Below are 25078 nucleotides of genomic sequence, written 5' to 3' on the forward strand. Positions count from 1 at the left end.
AACAACCCACAAAAGAAATCAAGCCACCTGAGATGGTAGAAGTTGCTTCCAAAGAGGTCCTGAACATTTAGCACATCACTTTGTGACCATTAGTCATCCTTTCTTCACCATTTGTGCAAACACTTTTAAGGTTGTTTGACCAAAAAGGATGTATTTGCAAAGATAAAGTCTAAAAAAAATTGCCAACTCATTGACCAAAAAATGAAAGTCATACAATTAGCAATCTATGCATCTTCGAGTTGTTAGGATTGGAAGGTTATTGAGGTGAACCTGAGAATTTCAGAATTTGTGATTATCAAACTGTCAGATGACAGAGCTTTTTTCTTTTTTATTTTAAAGAGAATAAAACAGAACAAAGCAAATCAACACTTTACAATGCAAGCAACATAGGACTTCAAAACAAAACAACAGGATATCAACAGTGACTACCATAATGTCCCTTGTTTTCTTTGAAATAATTGACCATACTTGAACACACAGTAATACTGAACATAACAAAATGGTATAAAACCAATCAAAAGAATGAAAGCATTAGGGGCTGGGGATTTAGCTCAGCGGCATAAGCGCCTGCCTTGCAAGCAGGCAGTTGTGAGTTTGATCCCTGGTACCGATAAAAACGAAAAAGGCAAAAAAAAAAAAAAAAAAAAAAAAAAAAAAAAAAAAGAATGAAAGCATTATAGGACTCCAAAATAAGATAACAGGAAATTAACAATGGTTACTATAATGTCTCGTTTTCTTTAAAAAAGGTTGTCCATACTATCACACATAATAAAATTAAATAAAACACAAAAGAATAGAACCAATCAAAACAAAAGAATAAAAGCATTATAGGACTTCAAAACTTGATAGTAAATCAGCAATGGCTACCATAATGTCTCATTTTCTTCAGAATAGCTGTTTATACCATCACACATAACAAAATCAAACAAAACAGAATAAAACCAATTGAAAGAAAGAAAGCATTATAAGACTTCAAAACAAGATAAGAGGAAACCAACCATGATTACCATAATACATCCCATTATGTTCAAAATAGCTGCCCATACCATCAGACAAAGTAAAATCTAACAAAACAAGGCAGAACAAAGCTAAACATAACAAAATTGTGAAAACAACACAAGAGTTCAAGACAAGACAATAAGAAATTAACAGTGGTCATCACCTTTCCCTCCCAGGTGTTTCCTCCCCTACCACTTTTACAGTAAATATTTTGCTTTTTGGATTCCACTAACTCCTTCAGTATTTTTTTGTTAGAGTTTACTTGTTTGAATTCAAACTGTTTTGCCCATGAAAGTGTCTCCAGTTGAGTCCATTTACCTACAGGAGCCTCGAGATTATACTACTTCATAGCTGGGTAGCTTTCCATTTGAATGAAAATACCATATCTTCCTTATCCATTCTGCAGTTGATGGGCAAGTTACCTTTGCTTTTCTGGTCTATGAATTTCCTTTCAAGTTAAATGTGTTTTTTGTATACAGTATATCAATGGGTCTTGTTTCTTGATCCAATCTCTCTGTTTCTTTTTATTGCTGACCTGAGGCTGTCTACATTAATGGTTACAACCAGCATACATTGATTTGTCTCTGCCCTACTATCCTCCTGTTGTTGGCCCTCCACTTTCCCCCTTCATTCAGTTGCCCGTCTCCTTTGGAGATCCTCCTCTGCTGCTGTTCCTGGAACCATGATCATCTTTATCTCTTTCTAGAATGTCTCTCTGTAGGTTTGGCTTGGTGGTCATGAATTCCTTCAGTTGTTCTTTATCATGGAAGTATCTTATTTTTCCATTAATTCTGAAAGATAGTTTTTCAAGGTACATCAGTCTGGGTTGGAAGTTGTTTTCTTTCAGGGTTTGAAACACTTAGCTCCAAACTCTTCTTGATAGTCTGCCATGATTCTGATTGGTTATCCTTTTTAGGTAATCAGTTTCTTTTCTCTAACAGCTTTTAATATTGTTTTTGTGCTGAACTTCTGGGATTATGATTATTATATGTCTGGGTGTAGATTTACTTTGGTTATGGCTAGTTGGAGTTCTATATGTCTCACCTCTCTGTATGCCAGATCCTTTCCCTGTTTTTCAGAAGTTTCCTGCTATTACTTCTGTAAACAGCCTTTTAATTTAATTTGTGTTGACCTCGGCTTCTTCACTGATACCTGTTGCACTTAGATTATGCTTCTTTGCATATGTGCAGCCATTGAATTATTTCCTGATTCTGTGTTATTTTCACAACCACTAGCTGCAATCCTGTCTTCAAGGTTTGAAAGTCTATCTTCAGTCTCTTTCAAGTGGTTTTGCCAGCTTTTGGTTGACTTTTTAATTTCCTGGATATTTCTTTGAATCTGTTTCATGCAGTATAATTCCTTTCTATATTTTTCATTCAAGGTTTCCATAATTTTCCTGTGCTCCTCTATTTTTAATCTATGTCTTTAGATATACTGAGCAATTTTTTCATTATGTTTTTCATTTCTTCTTTTATCTGAGACATGATTTTTTACTTGATTGCTTTTACAATCTCATGAAGTTGTTTCTTTATTTCAGTTGCTATTCTCTCGGAGATTTCAGGTGTGTGACTTTCATTTTCTTCCATGATTGTATCTCCCAGACTTGTTCTGTGTGGGCTGGAGGTCTGAGAATGCTTTTTGCTCCTTTGTCTTGACATTCTCCTGGATTCCTCCCAACATGCTGATTTGGGTCCCCAGAAATTTCGCACTATGGCTTTCCCTTTGTGGTATAGAGAAATAGGACAGGCACCTGGGGTCCTCTGGTCCCAGATTTACAGGGTATGCCGTAGTCTTCTTCAGACCTTCCTCAGTGATCAGGTATGCATGGAAATGGGGCTGCTTCTCTCAGCCTGTGTGTCTACACTGAGACTCCTGCAATGGTAGTAGGCACACCTGATTATCTTGGTGGGTGATGGCTGCCTGAAGGAACCAAGGGCCTCCATTGGTGGCTTACAAGTACACAGGGCTTGCTTGGCTGCATGTGCCTGCTCCTGCTGGCTGCCCTCAGGAAGGAGCCTTCTGGTGGTGATGACCAGCAGGCAGAGGCAGATCTGCTGGCTCTCTCTTCCCATGCTGACTGCCTGCAGGAAGAAGCCTTCTGGTGGCAACAGCTGGAAGGCAGAGATGGGTCTGCTAGCTCTGCCCATACTGGATGCCTGCAGGAAGGAGCCTTCTGGTGGTGGTGGCTGGCAGGTGGAGGCGGCTCTACTAGCTCTCTCTACCTGTACTGGCTGCCTGCAGGCAGGAGCCTTTCAGTCACTGAGAGCTCTTACGCAAAATTAATTTCTGTATTTTCTAAAAGATTTAAGATGACTAGTAAATATTCAAGAAGACATGTATTTATTGTGAGATGAATATACTTCCAAGACCACAGAAAATTGGGTGGGTGTGGGAATAATTTGTTTTAATTAACGTTTAAATTTTCTGTTTACAAGATTCAAAGAACAAAGTATCAAAAAATATACTATGAGAAGTTAACCTCCTGTACTTATCCTGTCTGCTGAGTTGAATACCGTTCCTGACAGTTTCCTTTGTTAGTGGTTTCAGTATGTTGTTTGTTCATCTCTCTCTGTCTCTCTCTGTCTCTCTCTGTCTTTCTCTGTCTCTCTCTCTCTCTCTCTCTCTGTCTGCCTGCCTGCCTGCCTGTCTGTCTGTCTCTTGCCAGGCAGGAGCTTACCACTGAGCTATATCCCTGGTTCATCTCTATTTGATTTTTTTTTTTTTTAGCTGCATGACTTTCAACAATTTCCTAATGCAAATACAAATTAAAATCAATATAAATGTTCTGCTTCCCACCCTTTAAAAATCACAGTAATGTATTATAAGGGAGTATAGTATCTACCACTATCTTCATCTTGGGTTTTTGCCTACTTTGGGGAGATTTGTGTATCTTTTCTTTTTTAACAATTACAATGAAATGCTGTATTATAATATAATGAACTAGTCATCTATGGATCTCTGGGTTGTTTGGAAAATGTTTCAGTATTTTCTATGTATTTGAATGTGCTCATTCATTTTTCATAAAGCAGATGTCTAAATGTGGAAGCTCTTTACTAAAAGGCAAATTCATTAGTGTTTTTAATAGGTATTACTAAAGAGTTTTCAAGAGGGAATCTGCTATGTGATGGCAAGAGTTCCTTGGTTTTCACTGCTTCTTTCCCCTTACTCGCACACCCACACATGGTAGGAAATAAACCAGGACCTTTGCACTGAGCTGTAGCTTCTTTACTTCTTTTTTTAAAAGTTGCTCAGGCTGGGTCTGGACTTCTGATTGTTTCCAGCACTTGAGAGTCTGAGGCCTGAAATATATAAGTATAATTGAGATAGGTATACTTGTATAATTTGTAATAGCTAAATCTTGGAAGCAACCTAAAAGCTCATCATCTGAGTAATGAATAAAAAGATGTGGTCTTTTTATTCAATGGAGTGCTACTCAGCCATAAAAGGATAAACCTGAGATTTTTATAGGTAAATTGATACAATTTGAGATTTGACTCATAAGTCAAATAAATCAGACATACATAGGTAAATATCATATTGTCTTACTAGTATAAGAAGCAGAAAGAGTAAACAAGGTCCAAAATGTATAAGAAATATTGTGAAATGGGAAGAAATTGTTCAAAGGTAAAGAGAAACTGGGATGGGAGAAAGGAAGGAAGAAAAAGGGAAAAATAGAAGATAGTTAATAAAGTTATACTACTAGTTTCTCTTAGTTTATTGAAAAGCAAGGTTTGTGCTATTGTCATTTGGACAGTTTGATGCCTACATCCTGTACTCTGAGTAACTACTTTGAAAATAACAATACACGATGTATTAATTCTTGTTACTCTTCTGTTATCTTGTTTTGAAATTTTACTTTAATTTTTCTTTAAATTACAAAAAGACCAAAAAGAGTTCTCTCAGGGATAAGTGGGTGAAGCAACATCAGTTTCTAGGTCTGTGAATCTATTCTGTATGATACTGTAACTGTGGGCACATAGCATTTTGCATTTGCCCAAACCCTGAGACTATAAAATACCGAGTGAATCCTAATGTAAACAATGGACTTTAGTTAATAATAACAGTATTACTGGTTTATCAATTTCAATAATTAAAATTTTAGAAATATGTGTGGGGAGAGAGTAACATGGGACCTCTCTATACTACCTGCGCATTGTTTTAAATAAACCTAAACATGCTGTAAAGGACAAAGCTGCTTAGAAAAAAATTAACTGTTTTAAATACAGTCGGACTGAAATGAAATCATAAGGTTTTAGGAACAAGAAGTTCTTATCAAAACCCATTACTTTTAGGGGCTGGAGATTTAACTCAGCTGCATAAGTGCCTGCCTTGCAAGCAGGCAGTCGTGAGTTCAATCCTCGGTACCGATAAAAAGGAAAAAGACAACAAAACAAAAAAAACAAAAAAAAAACCCCCATAACTTTCTAGATAATAAAACTGAAATACAGAGTAGGAATATGATTTTCCCTAGGCTACTTACCTATTTAATATTCATTTCAAAATGAGGAACTTTAGTTATTTATCTGTCAATTTTATTCATTTTTGAGACACTGAAGTCTGAAACTATCTTCTAGTCTCAATTTCCTTCTAATTAGTATTATAAGTGCACATTCCTATGACTTGCAGATAGGATATTTTTCCATTATTGGAGATTGAACTCAGGGTTCCTCTACCACTCAGATACAAGGTCAGCCCTTTTTTGATTTTTACTTTGACACAGAGTTTTGCTAAGTTTCTAAGTTGCCAAGCAGGGCTTGAACTTGTGATCTCTTGACTCAGGCTCCCAAATAGGTGAGATTACAGGCATGTACTACCATGCCCAGATTGACAAAAAGTTTTAAATTCAGTGTAGTTTCTCATTCTTTTTTTTTTTTTTTAATCAGTACCAGGGATCGAACTCACGAATGCCTGCTTGCAAGGCAGGCACTTATGCCGCTGAGCTAAATCCCCAGCCCCAGTTTCTCATTCTTAACAGCATAATCTTCTATTCTCAACACTGTTCTCCTTCCACACCCCTCATTGTTGTCTGAGTTTTTTACCTTTGTTATTCTTTTCTTATCTGTGTTTCTTACAATGGGGTTGGTTAGCTCAGTTTTTAGAATAATGAACATTTTTCTACAAAGAGCATCCTAACTGGTTCTTGATAAGTTTTCCTGAGACCTACCTCCTTTATAAGATGGAGTACACCTGGTCTACTTTTAGAATTTTAGAGTCCATCTAGATCTGCCCTAACATCCATTGTCATGAAAAATCCTGGCTCCTCAACTGACTTGGGTAATAGCAGAAATGTCCTGTGACTAAGACTCATGGGCTCTCATTAAGATAAAACTAAACAGATAATCAAGCCAATGGGAATCTATGCAATGTGTTATACTCATTTTATCAACTGCTCAAATATAATCTTAAACAAATGCAAGCTGAGAAAACATACCCAAAATATGAGATTTAAGGATTCTCATGCTGACAGACTTGTTTATTCAAGATTTAAGTAGAAGTTGTCTCTATCTTTAAGGGCATATAATTTAAAATTATATTTCTAACTGTGATATATTTCTCCTCTGTACTCCTGTTTACTGATGAGCCTAGGCTATTTTTTAAAGACAGGGTTTTGCGATGTAGCTCAAGCTAGTTTTGAACTCACTGTGTAGCCCAGACTGGCCTCAAACTTGCCACAATCCTTCTCCAGAACTCACAGGTTCTGGGATTACAGAAATGCACCACGATGCACAGCTAGTGTAGGCTTTTTAAAAAATTGTGCATTGTTTTGTTTTGCTGTGGTTGATTTCATCTTGCTTTCGCTACTGGAGATCAAACCCAAGGGCCTCAATTGTGCTAGGCAAATGATCTATCATAAAGCTGTATTCCACCCCTTAATTCCTGAAAAGTAAAGCTTGCATGATCTCTAGTGATTTGTCTGGCTCTTATGTCATAGAACTTTATCTTTCTTGCACAACAGCCACACAACACTTACCTATTGGTCTGTCTTCACACTCCCATTATGTTGGAATTTACATCCTTTAACTATGACTTGTGAATGGACCATGTACCCAAGCACATGATCCTGAATCCTCATTCTGTTAACTTAATTCTAGACAAAATTCAAGGGGAGTAATGCATCTGTAACACTTGTACGCTGCTGAACTGACTTCAACAGAAGATGCTTCCTCAGGGAAAACGTCAAATAGGGGTAGCATCCCAATCCCTGTTTTGAAATAAGAAACTGACTCCCTGAACTTCTAGAGAGATTTTCTGAGTCACTTTGATCCAGAAATACTAACCTGCATTTTATGATATTGATGCTGTATGTGATTCCATCATAACAGCTCTATTTACTCCTCACAGTCCTCCTCCGAGGCTGATGTGTTGTCTGCTATACACTCTCAAGGCCCGGAGAAATTAAGCAACTTTTCCAGTTCACATAGCGAGAGAGAGTGGAGCTGTGTAGCCTATACTCAGTAACTCAGCCTGCCTTTCATTATGGTACTTCATGTAATAATTACCTTTTAATTGTACAACATTGAGTTAACTATTATCAGGGATGAGTTAGTGAATGTATAGCAACCAGGTCTCTATGGGGCAGGAAATCTGAAAAATAGGGTTTGCATAAATATTCTCAGTTTTGAAAATAAGAGAAAATTCTCCACTCTCTACACATATGTGTTTATGAGGTTAAATTTTTTTATGTTACAAGGTTTTACATTTATCAAAGGTGGGAAAATAAGTATGCTCTGCACAGTAAGTGTGGACCAGTTAAATGCAAGAACAGGAGCAGGCTGTGTACAGCGAGAGCAGCCCTCTGTGAAAGAAAGAGTGCAGAGGCCAAAAGGTAAATGGTGGCTATCTTTTACGTCCCTCGTACCTCACACTGAGATTAGACTTAGATTATTCTACCCAAAGTCTACCTGATTTTGCACCAGAAGAACTGAAGCCAGCACTTGTGTCTTGGATCTCCATGACTAATGGATCAGGCCCCTACCAACTGCCCTGGAGAGGAGACTCCAGTCCCAACTTGTGCTTGTTCAATGGGAGAAAGCTTGGCAAATTTGTCAGGAGAGTCATGAGCTATAGTCTGGATCTTTATCTGAAGTCTTGAGTGGATAAATTTTAATGTTAGGTTGAGGATGCAAATTCAAATATAAAAAGTAGCAAGTCAAAATATTTTTAGTCTTTGTTAAAAGGTGGACTATGACAAATCTAGCAATTAGAGATTTCCACACTTTATATGGAGGAGAAATCATGGCAAAGAAGAATATTAGACAGACTATGAAGAGCCTGAGAGTCATGTCCCTAGCAAGAGTACCAACATTGTGGATCTAATTAAAAACAAAAGTCCCAATACAGTACCCATTTAAGGAGTGGTGAATTACAGGTTATTAGTGGCTCTATTTATTTACTCTTGAAGCAGTACTGGAGTCCTGCATTTTGAAGAGGAGCCTCAGGCCTTCCAAGGTTCACAGCAGTAACTTTCTTCTGCTGTGTGGTCTTTTTTACTCAGACAATTCAGATGGGGCTGGTTTTAACCTAGCTATCTATCTCTGCCATTTTTTTCTGCAGTCAGTATAGGAGGGAGCATGGCCCCTATCCATTTTGATTCTAATTGGTCTGCAGGAATCCCTTATATTCAAGTGTTAATGAGCACTAAGTCTCTAGAGCGGACACTAAATAGTCCTCCTGGACCAGGATCTGTCAAGATGTTGTCCCCATATAGATGGATAGCCTGCTGCACTTGACCTAGATTAATGAGATATTGTAAGAGTTTTGCCATCTCTGGGTCCACCACCATATGAGAGGATAGGAAACTCCTCCCGTATAACACCTCAAATACACTTATATTTAAGTCAGTTGGGGGGGGTGGTGATTCAAATCTTCATGAATGCTATTGGCAGTAATGTGAGACACGATTCAGAAGACTCTTAGATAATTATTGCCAGAGCTCACCTTAAGGTCTGGTTTCTCTCTCAAACTTTCTGGAATACTGAGTTCCCTAGGTAGAATGCAGATGGAGATGATACTTTATTCCTAAAGCCTTTCCCACCCTTTGTATTATTTGAGAGGATAAAAAAGGTTCTGTTGTTAGCATGAAAGGCCTGGGGTAATGAAAACCAGGGAATGACTTCTTTGAGGAGCACCTTGACTACCTCCACGGCCTTTTCTGAAACCAAAGAATGCCTGAATACAGGCTGTAAAAGTGTTCCTTAGAACCAGTGTATGTTTAAATCCTCCAGATGCTTGCATGTGGGTAAGTTCTAATTGCTAGTCCTCCCCAGGCTTAGTCCCTCTCCTAAACACAGGTTCTAACAAAGCTGGTGGTTTGGGCTTGCCAGCATTATTGTTGGTACAAAGTGGAAAAGCCTTGCAGACCTGTGGGGTGGTTGCCACAAGTTGTAGTCCTATAAAAATCTGAGTGAACATTTGCAATATAGCATGTCTTTTCAAGTGCAAAGTATCACGAAGGGGCACCGGGAGTGATAGTGCACCATATAGAGTCCCAGATCTTGGGGGGCTGAGGCAGGACAATTGCCATGAGTTCAAGGTCAGCCTCAGCCAAATAGTGAGTTGAAGGCCAGCCTGAATTACACAGTGAAACTCTGTCTAAAAACAAAACACAGTAAAACATGAAGGTTTTATTGAAGTGGTCCACTGTGTCCTTTGAAGAAGGACCAGTTTGTTTTCTAAATAATACTAATGTCCCTTTTGAATCCGTAAGGCTCATTTATCTTCCTAAGGAGTATAGACTGGGTTTTGGGGGGGGGGTTGTTTGGGGTGGGCAGAGGTAAGATTTATTGATGAGCTTGCTATGAGGGGGCAGGGCAGTGGAAGCCTTCAGGAGTACAAGGCCGCCACCACGATTCGGTATGTATTTCACCCCGAAGCCATCAGGAATGAGGTGCTTCTTGCCACCAGGTCTTCAAATCCATCTGCCTTGAACTTGGTGAAACCCCACTTCTTGGAGATGTGGATCTCCTGGTGCCCAGGAAACTTGAACTTTGGCCCTGTGCAGGGCCTCGATCACATACTCCTTGTTCTGCAGCTTGGTGCAGATAGACATGATGACCTGTCCAATGTGAACACTTGCCACTGTGCCCTGGGGCTTTCCAAAGGCACCTCAAATGCCAGTCTGGAGCCTGGATTGGGGGTGGTAGGTGGTCAGATATGTGAACATCCATCAGAAGCAGTGTATCCAAGATCCTTTGGGACAGCCCATACAAGCAACAAACTGAGTACACTACCAAGGAAGTTGCTATCTGCAGCCAGTGTACATTGGGCACCACCAGCAAAGGTGCCCAGTCAGCTTGACTGCAGTTATAGCCTGGTTTTTAATGGGTCCTCAGGAACTGGGAACAAGGTTAGGGTCTTGAGAGGTGGTATGCCTGCCATTAGCTTTTTGATTTCCCAAGGAGGCTTTAGAATTGTCTCCTTCGTGTACCTTGCAATGAATGCATGAGAGCAACTTGACTGGGAAGATACACTGCCTTCATTTTTACTAGTAAATCTCTTTTTATTAAGGGGGGTAGAACACCATGGGACAATTAAAAATTCAGGGTTAAACATTTGACCTTTGAATTAACATGTCAGAGCAGATGTTAAGAAGCTCTGACTTGGCGGGGGGGGGGGTGTCTCTCCAACCCTAATTATGGATATAGATCTAAAGCAGGCTTTTCCAGAGAAGGAAGTTAAAACAGAGTGAACCATTTTTGTATATATAAGGAATTGAATATGCTTGCCCATAACAACCAGGGTCCCTCAGGGTTTCTCACAAGTGATGGAGATAACCATAGACAGGGGCATTGCAGACTGCCCCAGGCCATTTTAGTCCTCTAAGGATTTTGGCTGATCTAGAACCTCAGGGAGTTGGGACAGTCATTATTCCAGTGACATGAGGCAGGCACACCAGCTCTCAACACATGGAGCTACCTGGGGAGTGAGTTAGCAGACTTACATGCCCAGTGTTCAGTTTTCTTCTATGTAAAGCAGAAACTCGTTCCATGATTGGTTTTGAGTTTTCTTTTGGACAATTAGGTTGTGCTTAAAGCACTGCCAATTCTGACAGCAATAATTTTGGTCACTTTTTTTAGCCCTTTTTCTTTTGCATTTATCTGGATCCCAACTGTTGAACATAAGAAAATCCATGTCCAGAATTTGGGTGGTGAGGATCTGGGGACCCATTTGAATATTTTATAATTCACTTCAAATATCTGGGACTGATTGACTAACACAGCGATAGCTCTTCAGTATCTGATCCTCTTTGGAAGCTGAATTTAGGTTTGTATATTTGTGGAAAGCGTCTATTAATTGGTTAAGAAAGATAGCTGTAGTTCCCTCTTTGCCCTGTGTAACCTCTCACCTTTCATAATTTCTTAATGTGTCTTTTAATTCCCATGATAAAAGCTGTTACTATTTTGACAAGAAACAGAGCCCAACATTATTCAGTATAAATGAAACACATTTAATCCCAAAAGAAATACACAGGTTTAAAACAAAAGGATAGAAAACAATATTCCATTTAACAGGAACCTGAAAACAAAACAGCAGAAGTAGCTATCCTAGTTTCAGACAAAGTATATTTCAAGCCAAAAGTGATTACAAGAAGCAAAGAAGGTCACTACATATTGGTTAAGGAAACAATTCAATAGGAAGAGACAATAATTATAAATATATATGCACCAAATTTTGGCAACCACGACTTTATAAAACAAATAATACTGGGCATAAAGAAATCTCATAAACACTAACACAATTACATTAGGAGAACTGAATACCCCATTGTTATAAATAGGCACATTAACTATACAAAAAAAAAAGAAAGAAAAAAGAAAATAAAGAAATATCAAGCAATTTTTGAACTTATAGACTTAATACAGTGTTCCACCCAAGAACAATAGCATACATTCTTCTTAGGAGCACTGGGACTTTCTTCAAAATATACCACATGCTAGCACACAAAGCATGTTTCAATAAATGCAAAAAAACTGAAATTATCCAATGTGTATATCAGGTCATAGTGCAATTAAACTAAAGGTCAATATCAAAAGAAACCACAGAAATTATACAAATGCACAGAAATTTAACAATACTTGTTCAAATCAACAATGGTCACAAAAAAAAACTCAGGAAAAAGCTAAAAGTTCCTATAATCAGAACAATATTGGCAGTACAACATAGCAGACCTTATGAGACACAATGAAAGGGGGCTGAAGGGGGAACTTTATAGCTGTGAATGCCCACATCAGAACAACAGAGGAAGTCCAAATAAATAACACGATTTTGTTTAATGAACATTGAGACAAAATCAACCAACAAAAACTGGAAAAAAAGTGTATCAAACAATAAAAATACATCATGACTAAGTAGGAATCATCTCCAGCATGCAAGGATGGTTCAACATAAACAAACCAAGAAATATAATACATAACATAAACAGAAGCAAACAAGTATCACGATTATTACAAATGTCTTAGAAAAAGCCTCTGAAAAAAATCCAATATCCATTTGTACAAAACTTCTGAAAAAAAGGCATAGAAGGACTGAATCTCAATGTGATAAAAACTATTTGTGACAAAACAGTGACTGACATCATATTAAATGGAGGAAGGGCCTGAAAACTTTCACTCTAAAATCAGAAACATGACAAGGGTGTCTGCTAACATCTCTAGCTTCACATAGTTCTCAAAACACTACCCAGGATATTCAGGAAAGAGAAAGAAACAAAAGGATTATGGATAGGAAAGGAAGAAATCAAATTGTCATTATTTGAAAATGATATGATCTTTTACATAGAAGATCCAAAAAATTCCTCCAAAATACTCCTAGAATTAATAACCAACTTCAGTATCACAGGAGCATAATGAAGTCAGCAAACAATAAGTAATTTCTGTACACCAAATAATAAACTCCTCCAGAAAGTAATTAAGGAAATAATATGTTTTACAATCACATTGAGATAAATGAAATACCTAGGAATTAACCTAACAAAAAAATGAAAGATCTCTATAATGCAAACTATAGAACTCTGAAACAGGAGATCTAAGAGGACATTAGATAATAGAAAGATATCCCCTGCTCTTGGACAGGCAGATCCAATACAGTCAAAATGGCAATAATTCCAAAACTGATAGATTTATTGCAAGCCCAATAGAAAATACCAATAGTATTCTTTTCAGAACTAGAGAAAACAATGCTAAAACTCACATGGAATCAGAAAAGATATCAACTAGCCAAAGAAATTCTGGGAAACTAGAAGACAGGAAGGAGTCCTAAGTTCCAGTTTCAAGTTATATTCCAAAAGTATGTGATAACACAGCATGATACTGACAAAGCACATACGTGCATCAGTGGAACAGAACAGGTGATGTAGAAAAACCCCAGACACACTGAGCTGCCAGATCCTTGACAAAGGGGACAAAATCTAGGCTAGAGGAAAGGTAACCTCTTCGTTTTTCAAATTGTTAAAAATTGATTGCATTGGGGCTGGGAATATAGCTCTGTGGCACAGCACCTGCCTGGCAAGTATGAGGTCATTAGTTCATTCCCTAGTACCAAAAAAATAATTGTATTGACATTCTTTTGATACACATAATTATGACATTTATAATAGGGGATTTATGCTTTTATGTATCTTGGTTCTTCCTTCTTTTAAAAAGCTTTGTTTCCATTTTTCTCCTATTCTCTTTTTCTCCTTTTCCCTTTCTTCCCTTTTCCCTCCTCATCTCTCTTGTCCCCCTTCCTGTTTGAACACTTTTTACTTAGTTTCCAGTATCTATCATCCATTTGTAGCCCAGCGTGGCCTCAGCCTTGAGGTGATTCTTCCTGGCACAGCCCCTTGAGTCCTGGGATCATAGGGGTGCAATGCCATGCCCGCTTCCATGGATCATTTATTTAAAAGGCTATCTTCTCTTTAGTACAATTGAAGTGGAGTAAAGGCCTCAACACTAAAACAGAAAAACGTAATCTACTGGAATATTAAATATGAAACCTCCTGAAGACATAAGCATAAGCAAAGACTTTGTGAATAAAAATACTCATGAACAAATATTTCATACTGGAAATGCTTCAAAGAATCAACAGCTGGGATCTCATCAAATTAAAAAGTTTTTACACAGCAAAAGAAACCATCAACAGAGTGAGGAAACAACCCACAGAATGGTAAAAAGTTTTTTAAATCAGATTTTATTGGTATGTTTTAGGTATACATAATAATCACATTTTGGCAAAAAATTTTACCAGGTACTGCTCAAAGAACCAATGTCTAGAATATATAAAGAACTCAAATAAATCAGATACTACAGATTTAAAAACCCAATCCAAAAATAGGATTCTGAAATGAACGACACTTCTCAAATGAAGAAGTATGAACAGCACACAAATGTATAAAAAAGTGTTTCACATCACTAGTCATTCAAGAGATGCCTGAATTCAAGGCCAGCCTGAACTAAATAGAGAGATCTGGTCTCAAAAAAACAAAAATAGGGGCTGGGGGTTTAGCTCAGCGGCATAAGCACCTGCCTTGAAAGCAGGCAGTTGTGAGTTCGATCCCCGGTACCGATAAAAAGGAAAAAGACAAAAAAAAAAAAAAACAAATATAAATGTATATCCTTGGAAAACTGGCTATCCAAATGTACAAGGTTGAATCTAGACTCATATCTCTCACCATGTTGTAAACTAAAATCAAAATGGACCAAAGATCTAAATATCAAAATAGAAACACCTACCCTAGTGGAAGATAAAATAGCTACAACTCTTGAAGAAACAAATGCAGGCAGGACTTTCTGAAAGAGACCCACTTCATAAAAGATAATGCCAAGAACCAACAAATGGAATCATATCAAGTTAAAATGGAGGGGCTGGGGATTTAGCTCAGCAGCATAAGCGCCTGTCTTGCAAGCAGGCAGTCGTGAGTTCGATCTCTGGTACCGATAAAAAGGAAAAAGACAAGACAAAAAAAAAAGTTAAAATGGTTCTGTACGGCAAAGGAAATAACCAACAGTGTGAAGATACAACCTACAGAATGGAAAACAATTGCCAGTGATGATTCCTTGGACAGAATATATCTAAAATATGTAAAGAAGTAAAAAAAAATTAGACCATCAAAATAAAAGACCTAATCAAAAAATGAGCAAAATAAACAGACATTTCTGAGAAAAGAAATACAAGTAGCCAGTAAATGTAGTGGTATCTTGGTTCATGAACTTCATTCTACGGTTTTGGAAAAGATGGCCACATTGTGGGAAAGATGGCCGCTGCAGTCACATTTATCATCTGCTGCAGAGTCTGCAAACAAAAACAAAATTTTGCCAAACACTTGTAAGTGTGAACCAAATTGTTTGCAAACTAAAAGTACTTGTGAACAAAGATAGTACTGTACATGAAAAATATTCTAGAGACTAGATGTCTGGAGTCAAAGTCTCACGGGGCCAGGCTTTCTATGAAGGCTGTAGGGGAGAAGTTTTCTAGTGCAGCAATCCTTGGTGTGGCCTGAGCTACAGCTGCTACACTTTCTCTCTGCTTTGCTTGTCACATGACCTTTCCATTTTGGTAACTGTGTCTGTCCTCTTTTTGAAAGGACACCAGCTATAGTGCATTGAATGTCCACCCCATTTAAGTATGATCTTAACTAATAATATCTATGATGACCCTAATTACAAAATGTTCAGTGTTTTCCGGGATGGCAGTGCTGAAATGGATCGTAGGGCCGTGTGCATGCCAGGCAAGTGCTCCAGCACTGAAAAATATCCATATCCCAAACTAAGTCATATTCTGAAGTATTGGGGAACAGGAATATTATGGTTTGTATCTAGATGTCCCCCCATAGCCTCATGCGGTCCTTAGGTGAGGTTTTTGGGAGGCGGCTGTATCTAGGATGTGTGATGCTACAAGCAAGGATGTGCTGCTAATATTAGGGGGGTGCGCACTACCCACCCTAAGTTAGGTAGCCTGGGAAAGATATAAGGGATGGAAAGATATATATTATTGGGCTTTGAGGACACATGCCTCCTCCTCCTCCTCCTCCCCTCCCCTCCTTCTCTTCTTTCTTCTTCTTCTTCTTCTTCTTCTTCTTCTTCTTCTTCTTCTTCTTCTTCTTCTTCTTCTTCTTCTTCTTCTTCTTCTTCTTCTTCTTCTTCTTCTTTTTCTTCTTCTTCTTTTTCTTCTTCTTCTTCTTCCTTCTTCTTCTCCTTCTCCTTCTCCTTCTTCTCCTTCTTCTCCTTCTCCTCCTTCTCCTCCTCCTCCTCCTCCTCCTCCTTCTTCTTCTTCTTCTTTCTCCTCCTCCTCTTCTTCTTCCTCTTCTTTTTCTTGTTCTTGGCTACTCTCTAAAACATTGGACAGAGATCTATAGTCTATGCTGAATTCCTCCGAGTCTTAAGTCTTCCTACAGTACATTGTCAATGAACACTTCTAAAAAACGGAATGAACTAATAAGTGAACGAACGAATATTCAAAGTAATGAGCCAATGGGAACGAGTAGGTAGAAGCCATACAGGGAGTCCACCGCAGAAGGCTGGTATAGTGCATTGAGATCTCGTCCCACCAGGTGGCGCTGCAGGGGGCGGGTCTGATTAGATAGGCGCGCCGAGCCGCTCTTGCCGTGCGCGTTGGCGGCGGCGCCGAAGACAGGCGTGTGGGTGAGGGCCAGTCATATGACTCGCTCGGCTTCCTGGCTCCGGCCGCCGCCGCCCGCCTGTGTCTACCCGTTTCGCTCCGGGGCTCTAAGGAGCCGTTAAGGAGTCCAGGCCGAGGCTCGGTGCTGTGGAAGTCGTCGTCATCGCCGTTCTCCCGCCCTCCCGTCTGTCCTCTGCAGGCCGTCACCATGCTGGCGCTCATCTCCCGCCTGCTGGACTGGTTCCGCTCGCTCTTCTGGAAGGAGGAGATGGAGCTCACGCTCGTGGGGCTGCAGTACTCGGGCAAGACCACCTTCGTCAATGTCATCGCGGTGAGCACCCGCCATCTCCCCGCCTCGGTTTCGCAGCCAACGAACCGGCGGGGCGTCTCGCTCAAGGCCGGACTCAGGCCCTGGCGCTCGGCGCTGCGGGCCCGCGGCGGGTGAGGGGGCTTCCGAGCCGCGCCTGTCACTTCCCGGGGGCCAGCAGCTGGAGATTTCCCGCGTGCTGGCGGCGGAGGTTGTGGCTCGGAGATCCTCTGCTGAAGGCTTAATTTCATTTAGCCTTGAATGTGCGGTGCCTTTCGGCGGATGCTGAGAAAGCGTAAAGTTGAGCTTGTCACATTTTCAAAGTGTGTGTATGAGCAGGTATTGTGGTTTCCCTCCTTCATGGTGTGTGGGGTAAACAGTTAAACTCTAGTCTGTCACTTTCTCAAAGAGTGGGATTTTTTGGCGAGTCCGACCTTCCTGAGAAAGCAAAAGAATGAAGAACCTCTTACAAGTTGCCACTCAGGACGAAGAGCCTCACTGTAAAAGGGGAGACCGGTGTAGTCGCTTTCCTGAATGCTGTGGGCCGCTCGACCCTTCTGATTTATTCGTTTTCTCTTGTCCTGGGATCGAAGATCAAGCTGATTGCAGAACCCACTGATCGACGCTAAGGAGGGACAGACTTCCATCTAGGCCACACTTATGTGTTTATTAAGTCGAGGACAAGGTCTTTGATCTTGCACAGCTCATTGTTTTAAGCGAGTTGTTAAGATGGATCTGTAGTAAGCATGAAGTTTTATCTTGCAAAAGAGTGGTTAGGCATTTTTACTTGAAGAGAAGGCAAGGACTAGGCGTGAACGGGTTTTACTTTAAGCGGGCTCAGGTTTCTGGGAGGAAAATGCGTGAGGATCTATAAATGTGTTTATTCAGCATTGATTGAATAGAAGAATGGTTACTCAGTTTCTCTTTTTGGTTGGAGAAGATTAGGAGTGAAAGATTTCAGTCCTGACTTAGACTCCAAAAGTTGCTCTATTTGAGGATAGTTTGTGCTTGCCAGGGGAGGAGGCTTAGGACTGTTCTAAAGAGAGATGGCAGCATTTCTTCCTGTTGAAATCCTTATTCAGCAGGCTGTTTGACTGGTTTGGTTTCATGAATGATTCAAACACGGATGCCTTGTTGGAGAAAATAGATAGCTTGTGACTCTTAGTCCTTGCTGTAGTAGAGCAACAAGGGTGAGTAAGACTTGGAGAAAAGGAAATTAGCAGAAATCCAAAGCTTCGTGAAGACTGTTAAGAAAAATACCTAGTTATGTGGCTTCTTTTGGAATAGCTTTTTTCTTGGAATGATTATCTTTTGAACAGTCTTTGAAGAGTGTCTAATAGTGCCACTATAATAAGGGAAAACAAACATTAGGGAATGTACTCATGGTACAGTTTTTTTTTACGATATGGAAGCCTAGCATGGTTGCCTGTGCCTCTAATTCTAGCACTCAGAAAGTTAAGGCAAGATGATTGCTGAGAGTTTGAGGCCAGCCTGGGCTACATAGTGAGTTCAAGGCCAAGCTGAACCACACAGAACTTGTCTCAAACAAAAATAACAAAAAACTCTCACTTTTATATAATATGATGGAATAAATTTAGCCCGAGTGGAATAAATTTTATGATAGTCCTTTGAGATAAGAATTGGACTTGATAAGTCCTAATCCTTTGAGAAGTTTGAATTAATTTACAATATAGGTAAATGTGTTACTGCAGTCAATTATATTCGTTGCACAAAAGTAGTTATGTGTGGAAAACCTAAAAACGTTGAGTAAAGTTTTGAGAAACTTTGTTGACTTGAATGGGTATTGTAGCTTAATATAGGCATGGACTTTGGTATCAACTCTCTGGATTTGGAATCTGCATTAGCGACTTACCAGCCTTGCATCCTCTTTGAGTCCTTTGCTTTCTCATTTGTTAAATGCAGATGATAATGTTTCTTATAGAGTTGCTCTTAAGTGGATGAAAAACGTTAAGTGGCTAGCACCATGCCTGCCCGGAGGAAGAGTTTAGCAGAAACTTTTATACTGGGACTATTCTATCTAGCAGAAACACTGAAGAGTAGTGACAAGACACTCATGAGGATATATTCAAATGTAGACTATAGTGGTGGGTTTATGGCTTATGTAAAATATTCACCTTTTGTTTCCCAAGTTTTGCGCTAGATAGTTATATCAGGAAAACTGCAAAGCTGTTCAATTCACTGTGACCTTGGCTCCACTATTAATATTAGACTGTTCTTTTTGAATTATAATGGTATGGATAGGTTCTGGATTTGGTAGGGGCTATCTTATCTTTATCTTATCTTTTGAACCAGGGTCTCACTTTGTAGTTCAGGCAGGCCTTGAACCAACCTCAGCCTCCTAAGTGCTGGGATTACAGGTGTGGCCACCATGCTGGGTTTTTTTGTGTGTGTTTTTGTTTTCTTTTGTAATACAAGAGATTGAGTCCAGGGCCTTTGCCCTGAGCCACATCTCCCAGTCCTTTCCTGTTTTTCATTTTGAGACAATGTCTCACTGAGGTCATCCAGCCTTGGTGCCCCAGAGTTGTGAGATTTCAGGCTTTGACCACTACACCTTGGTGGTAGGTTGTGTTAAGAGAAATAAATCTGTCACCACAAAAAATAAGTGAGGATTAGTGAACTTAATCATCCAGATTGTACACATGAATCAGAACATCACAGTATACCCCATAAATTTATGTAATTATGATTTACCAATCAAAAACAATAATTTAAGTAAGAAAAAGCTGGACTATACTTGGTGTGCTATACTTGGTGGTTACTGAAGGTGGTAACTTGGTAATTTTTGTGAGAGCTGAATATTGAGAAAATATTAAGAGAAAGAAATACACACACATACAATACACACACCACACACACACACACACACACACACACACACACACACACATATACACACAGAAACACAGATACAGAATTCCTTTTCTTGGGATTTTTATAGAGCAAAACCACAACGGGAGGTGGGTCTAAGCTGGGAAAAAATGGAAAATCACAAGTTGAGCATGAGGTGATACAAACTATGGTCAGCTAAGATTATAAATATAATTGCTCAAGTAAAATTGATTAAGCGGGGATCAAATGGGGAAGCAATTCAATTAGCAAGCCTGAACATGAATACAGAACATAGCCCTTCTCTAGGGCTTTGGGTTAGTGGCTCCTTCTGGCTTGCTCAAGGTGATCTGATACCTATTTAGAATATCATTCCCTGATGTTTATCCTTAAGGTGTGGGTGCATTTGTTTTATCTTTTGTCTGGAGGTCTGTTCCAAAATGGAAGGTGTTTGTCTCCCCCATAGTTGCCAGGTATCTGGTCTTCAGCACTGGCTCCTTGGAGGACCTTGCCCTATCTGACTGCCTATAATATTACTTGATAAATTTCAACCTTTTATTTAAAACTTCAGCTGGGCATGGTGGCCCATGCCTGTAATTCCAGCACTTGGGAGGCTGAGGCAGGAGGATCACCACTGAGTTCAAGGCCAGTTTGGGTTACTTAGCAAGATCTTGCCTCACAAATAAACAAACTTCAGACTGTAGATTAATCAGTGAGTCTTACAGAATATATTGAAGGTGAAGGAATAGATAATGATCAAAGGATTAAAATGAGAGATTTTTAGATAGAAATAGTCATCTAAAGTAGTAAAATTGACAGTAATCTTTTTAAAAAGCCAAATACACAATTCTTTGTATTTTGTAAGAAATGTTGTAGAATCAGTTTTCAGTACTTTGTGTCAGTAAATTGGTCATTTAGATTAAAGTTCCCAGATAAAAAATGAAAAAATTTTTTTGTAAAATTTAACTTTTTGTATATAAATCAAAAGAATTGGATAATTAAATATATTCGACAAATGTAAATGTCAGTACATTTACCTTAATACATTCCTGCTGGCTTGAACCACTGGTGGTACATGCATGAGTCTCTCATCAGGCAGTTTATACCACAAGTGGTTACTAACACATCTCAACACTTTTATTGGTCTGCTTACTAATAAAATTAATGAAAGCTGCCTGATGGGACAGTCACCGCTGTACCATGGGTGACTCAAGTAGCCCAGCAGCGAGATGCACAAATTATTGCCTTGTTACAAATATGTTAAGAGGGATTTAATAAATGTCATTTATCTTGACCAAAAGTTTGTGATGCCAAATTATTTACATGGGTAGGGTTTGGTACACTTCCACATTAGTCTATTTAATTACAGAGATATTCAGTATTAAAAGATTTACTGAAGTGATGCCTCATTTTTTTCTGTTTTATATGGAGCCATTTGATACAGAGTATTTTACTTTGAATGTTACAAAAATAAAAGCATTCCTTTTGGAACACCCCAGTAGTAAGGTGGTGCACTAATGTAATCCCAGGGCTGAGACCCAGGCAGGAGTATTTAAAGTTCCAACTCAGCCTGGGTAATTTAGCACCTTAGTGAGACCTTGTCTCAAAATACAGAAATATGAGGCTGGGGATGTAGTTCAGTACAAAGGCTTTGAGTTCTATCTGTACCACCACCACCACCAAGAAAACCTCTAGAGCTTAGTTTTCTGATTACTTTCAGAATGAAGCACATCCTTTGCTAAATATTCTGCAGTTATTGCATAATAAGTCATGTGGCCTGTGTGTGTAAAGTATGTTTAGTAACCTTTTAGTGGGATGCTTAGTTATACTGTGTAGTGACTAAGAACTGTTTAATTTGTGAAAATACTATAAGTAAACATGATAGGTTTTTCTTTTTTTTCCAGACAAGTTGTCATTATGTAGTCCTGGGTAGCCTTGTACAGTTTTATGTAGCCCAAGCTAGTGTTGAGCTCATGATCTACCTGCTTCAGCCTCCCAAGTGCTGGAATTATAGAAATGTGCCACAGAAGCTGACCATATTATGTATTTTTAAAGTGGATAGTGTTGTGACAATTTGTCTACACTTTCAGATTGTTTCTGACTAGAAAAGTTAATAATGGAAATGCTTATTACACGGAGATTTCCAAAGAAAGCCTTTGAAACACTGTAGAAATCTGAATCTGTTGTCTTATTTTTTAAGTTTGTAGAAAAGTAGTCTAATTTTGCCATCATTTTACAGCTGCAGCTAGGATATCCAGAGAGGGTGAGTGAAATTTCAGAGACAACAAAGCTAATAAGTCACAGAGAATTAGAATTTAGGCTGATGTACTTTATACTTTTTCTGTCTATTTCATTAGGTACATGTGGGATTAGAACCATAAAACTGTACATTGAGAGATTTTAACCTTTTAAAGTTTTTTTTTTTCTTTTCCTATATGTAATCTCTCTTGGCTGTTACAGGCTTTGTCTGGATGTCTGCTCAAAGCCTTATGCAGTCATGGAGGGAAGCAGGTTTTTGCTAGGATTAAGAGTGTGAATGCTACACCAGTTCTAGGGTCGAAGCCTGCATACAATATAAACTGCTACTGTTTCCCCTGTGCAGTGCCACCCTGCCCTAGTGCCAGAGAATTATGGGTTGAAACCTCTACAAACTGTGAGCTTTTCCCTTTAACACTGGGTGTTGGTATTTTTATTTTTATTTCAAAAATGAGAGAGAAATAACTATTAACAGTTACTCCACTCCCCTCCCCCATACTAGGGATTGAACGCAGGGAAGCTCTACCACTGAGCTATATCCTCAGCCCTTTTTTATTTAAATTTAAATTTAAATTTAATTTAATTTGATTTTTTGGATACTGGGAATCAAATTCAGTACCTCATACTTGCCAGGCAAGCACTCCGCCACTGAGCTAAATCTCTGGCCATTAGTTTTTAGTTTTAAGCAATCTCCCATTGAATTTTTGGCATTCCAGCCACACACCACAATGTCCTGGTGTAATATTTTTTCGTTTTGTTTTGTTTTGAGAAAAGGTTCCAGTAAACTGTCCAAGTTGGCTTTGAACTTTCCATCATCCTGCTTCAACCTCACAAGTAGCTGGGATTACAAGTGTGTGCTACCACATTGACCCTGAAAGCATTATTATTGCCTTCGTAATTTAGATATTTGCTCATTCCCTCATTATTAGACATCTGGGCGGTTTTCATGGTTTTGCTATTCTGTATAATTTGATCTGTAGTGAGTTTCAGAGGATGAGTTCTAGAGTTAGCATTTGAATGTAAGTAAATGGCCAAATAGCTTTCCAGAAAGTGCACATCTAGAAGACTTTTTGGATGGATTTCATGTATAGCGTTGGACTTTAGGCATTTTTTTTGTCTTTGGTGTTTGCAAGATAGAACATGATTTCTGTTTGTAAGATAGAACATGACTTTTGTTTGTAAGATAGAACATGGATTTCATGTATAGAGTTGGACTTTAAGCGTTTTTTTGTCTTTGGTATTTGTAAGATAGAACGTGATTGGTTTTGTTGTTGAGCTAAATTAGCAATATTTTTAAAGTATCCTATTAAATGCTGATCTGTTTCTCTACATAGAGTGTTTTTTAAGAAGTTGTTTATGTTTCAGCAACTGGCAGGAGTGAGACTTTTTTTGTTTTTATTTTAAAGAGAGTAAAACCAAGCAAAATAAAACAGAATAAAGCCAATCAAAATGAATCAGTGTAAGTGAAACAGAATTTCAGAACAATAGGAAATCACCATAGTGCCTCTTGTTGTCTTCAGAATAGCTGCAGATACCTTTAGACATCATAAATATTAGCAAAAAACAGAATAGGAACAAGAAAAACAAAACAGTGCAATAAAGGACTTCAAGATAATAGTAATTGAAAATGGCTCCATTATATAGTTTGTTATCTTTGAAAAAGCTGCCCATGCCATTGGATGTAATAAAATCAACAAAACAGAATAAAACCCAACCTAACAAAACAATGAAAATGATACAGGACATCAAAACAAGATTAATAGGGAATTAGCAATGGCTACCACCTTCAGAATGAGATTCCCAATAGGGCTACAGTGCATATTGTTATCCTCTGAATAGATAATCAGACTACTGGTGTTAGACCTGCAAAGTCAGTGCAACATAAACACTACGGGCATTAAATTATATTTTACCTCAGTAGCTATGACTGCAGCCTGTGTTTCTCTGGATCAGCTGGTTGCTTGTGGTTGTGGTAGGGGGCAGTTGGCTCTTGTTTTCCAACTGGTGTACTAGAAGGGACTGGTATCTGGCTGTCCTTCCAGCGGGCTGCACATGGTGCCAGTTCTCAGGGAGGGCTTGCTTCTCAGTGAGGCTTTAGAAAATACAATGTGTTTTATTTATTCTTTGTAGGCAAGCTGTTTAAAAAGAAATACAGTTTATGTATCATGATACTATTTATGGTAAGTGTATTAGTAGAATATATATTCCACAAATCTGATACGTTTCTATGAAATCCTTATTTTTTTTATTTTAAAGAGAGTAGAATTAAACATAACAAAACAGAACAAAACATCATAAGAAAACAATTTAAGAAACACAGATTTCAAAGCAATACTCCCGGATTTCTTCACTGTCTATCATATTGTCTCTTGTTTTCTTCCAAATAGTTGTCCATATCTTCATGCACAGTGAATACATAGTGAACAATATAGTACTAAACTAATCAGAACAGGATGATGAAGGCATTTTAGGTCTTCAAGACCAGACAATAGGGAAGTCAACAATGGCTGCCATAATGTCTCTTGTTCTCTTCAAGATAGCTGTCCATATCTTTACGTATGTTGAAATTTAACAAAAGAAAATAGACTAATATCACTCTGAACAGAGAATAATAGTATTGCTAGATTTTATATCATAACACTACAGAATTAGCACTAGGTATCTTAGTGTCTCTTTTTCTTCAGAGTATCTGTTCATTACATCGTGCATTATATAATCTATTCTCGTAAACTGCTTAGAAGTTCTACACATGTGGATCTCTACATGTATATGTATCCTTTCTGCATTAGAGGGAAAAACAGATCAAAACAAGACAACAAAACAAATTCCTAGAAAAACATGAAATGAAAAAGATACATGAAACCACAGTATTAGGTGATCTAGAGTAGTTACTATGCTTTCTCTCATTATTTTCAATAGTATTGTCTACATCATCACACATAATATAATTGAACATAGCACTACATGGCAATATTAATAAAAACTCAACATTGAGGGCTGGGGGTTTAGCTCAGCGGCATAAGCGCCTGCCTTACAAGCAAGCAGTCGTGAGTTCGATCCCTGGTACTGATAAAA

At 38.6% G+C, this 25078-nt stretch overlaps 1 protein-coding gene and 1 non-coding gene across 2 annotated transcripts in view; one reads left to right on the plus strand and one right to left on the minus strand.

Moving 5' to 3' along the window:
- Window positions 1–10172: 10172 nt before the first annotated feature.
- Window positions 10173–10302, minus strand: LOC111757924 (small nucleolar RNA SNORA70). The gene has a single exon (XR_002792170.1). It is a non-coding gene; the product is annotated as a small nucleolar RNA SNORA70 (small nucleolar RNA).
- A 6304-nt stretch (window positions 10303–16606) lies between these two features.
- Window positions 16607–25078, plus strand: part of Arl8b (ADP ribosylation factor like GTPase 8B) — a 52611-nt gene continuing 44139 nt past the window's right edge. Inside the window, exon 1 of the mRNA XM_003473455.5 lies at window positions 16607–16924. Coding sequence (XP_003473503.1) covers window positions 16802–16924 — 123 coding nt within the window. The 5' untranslated portion in view covers window positions 16607–16801. The remainder of the gene's footprint in view (window positions 16925–25078) is intronic.

This window comes from Cavia porcellus, unplaced genomic scaffold, assembly GCF_034190915.1.
Source record: "Cavia porcellus strain 051 isolate PalLab524CR breed Dunkin Hartley unplaced genomic scaffold, mCavPor4.1 scaffold_13, whole genome shotgun sequence".
NCBI classification, from domain to species: domain Eukaryota; kingdom Metazoa; phylum Chordata; class Mammalia; order Rodentia; family Caviidae; genus Cavia; species Cavia porcellus.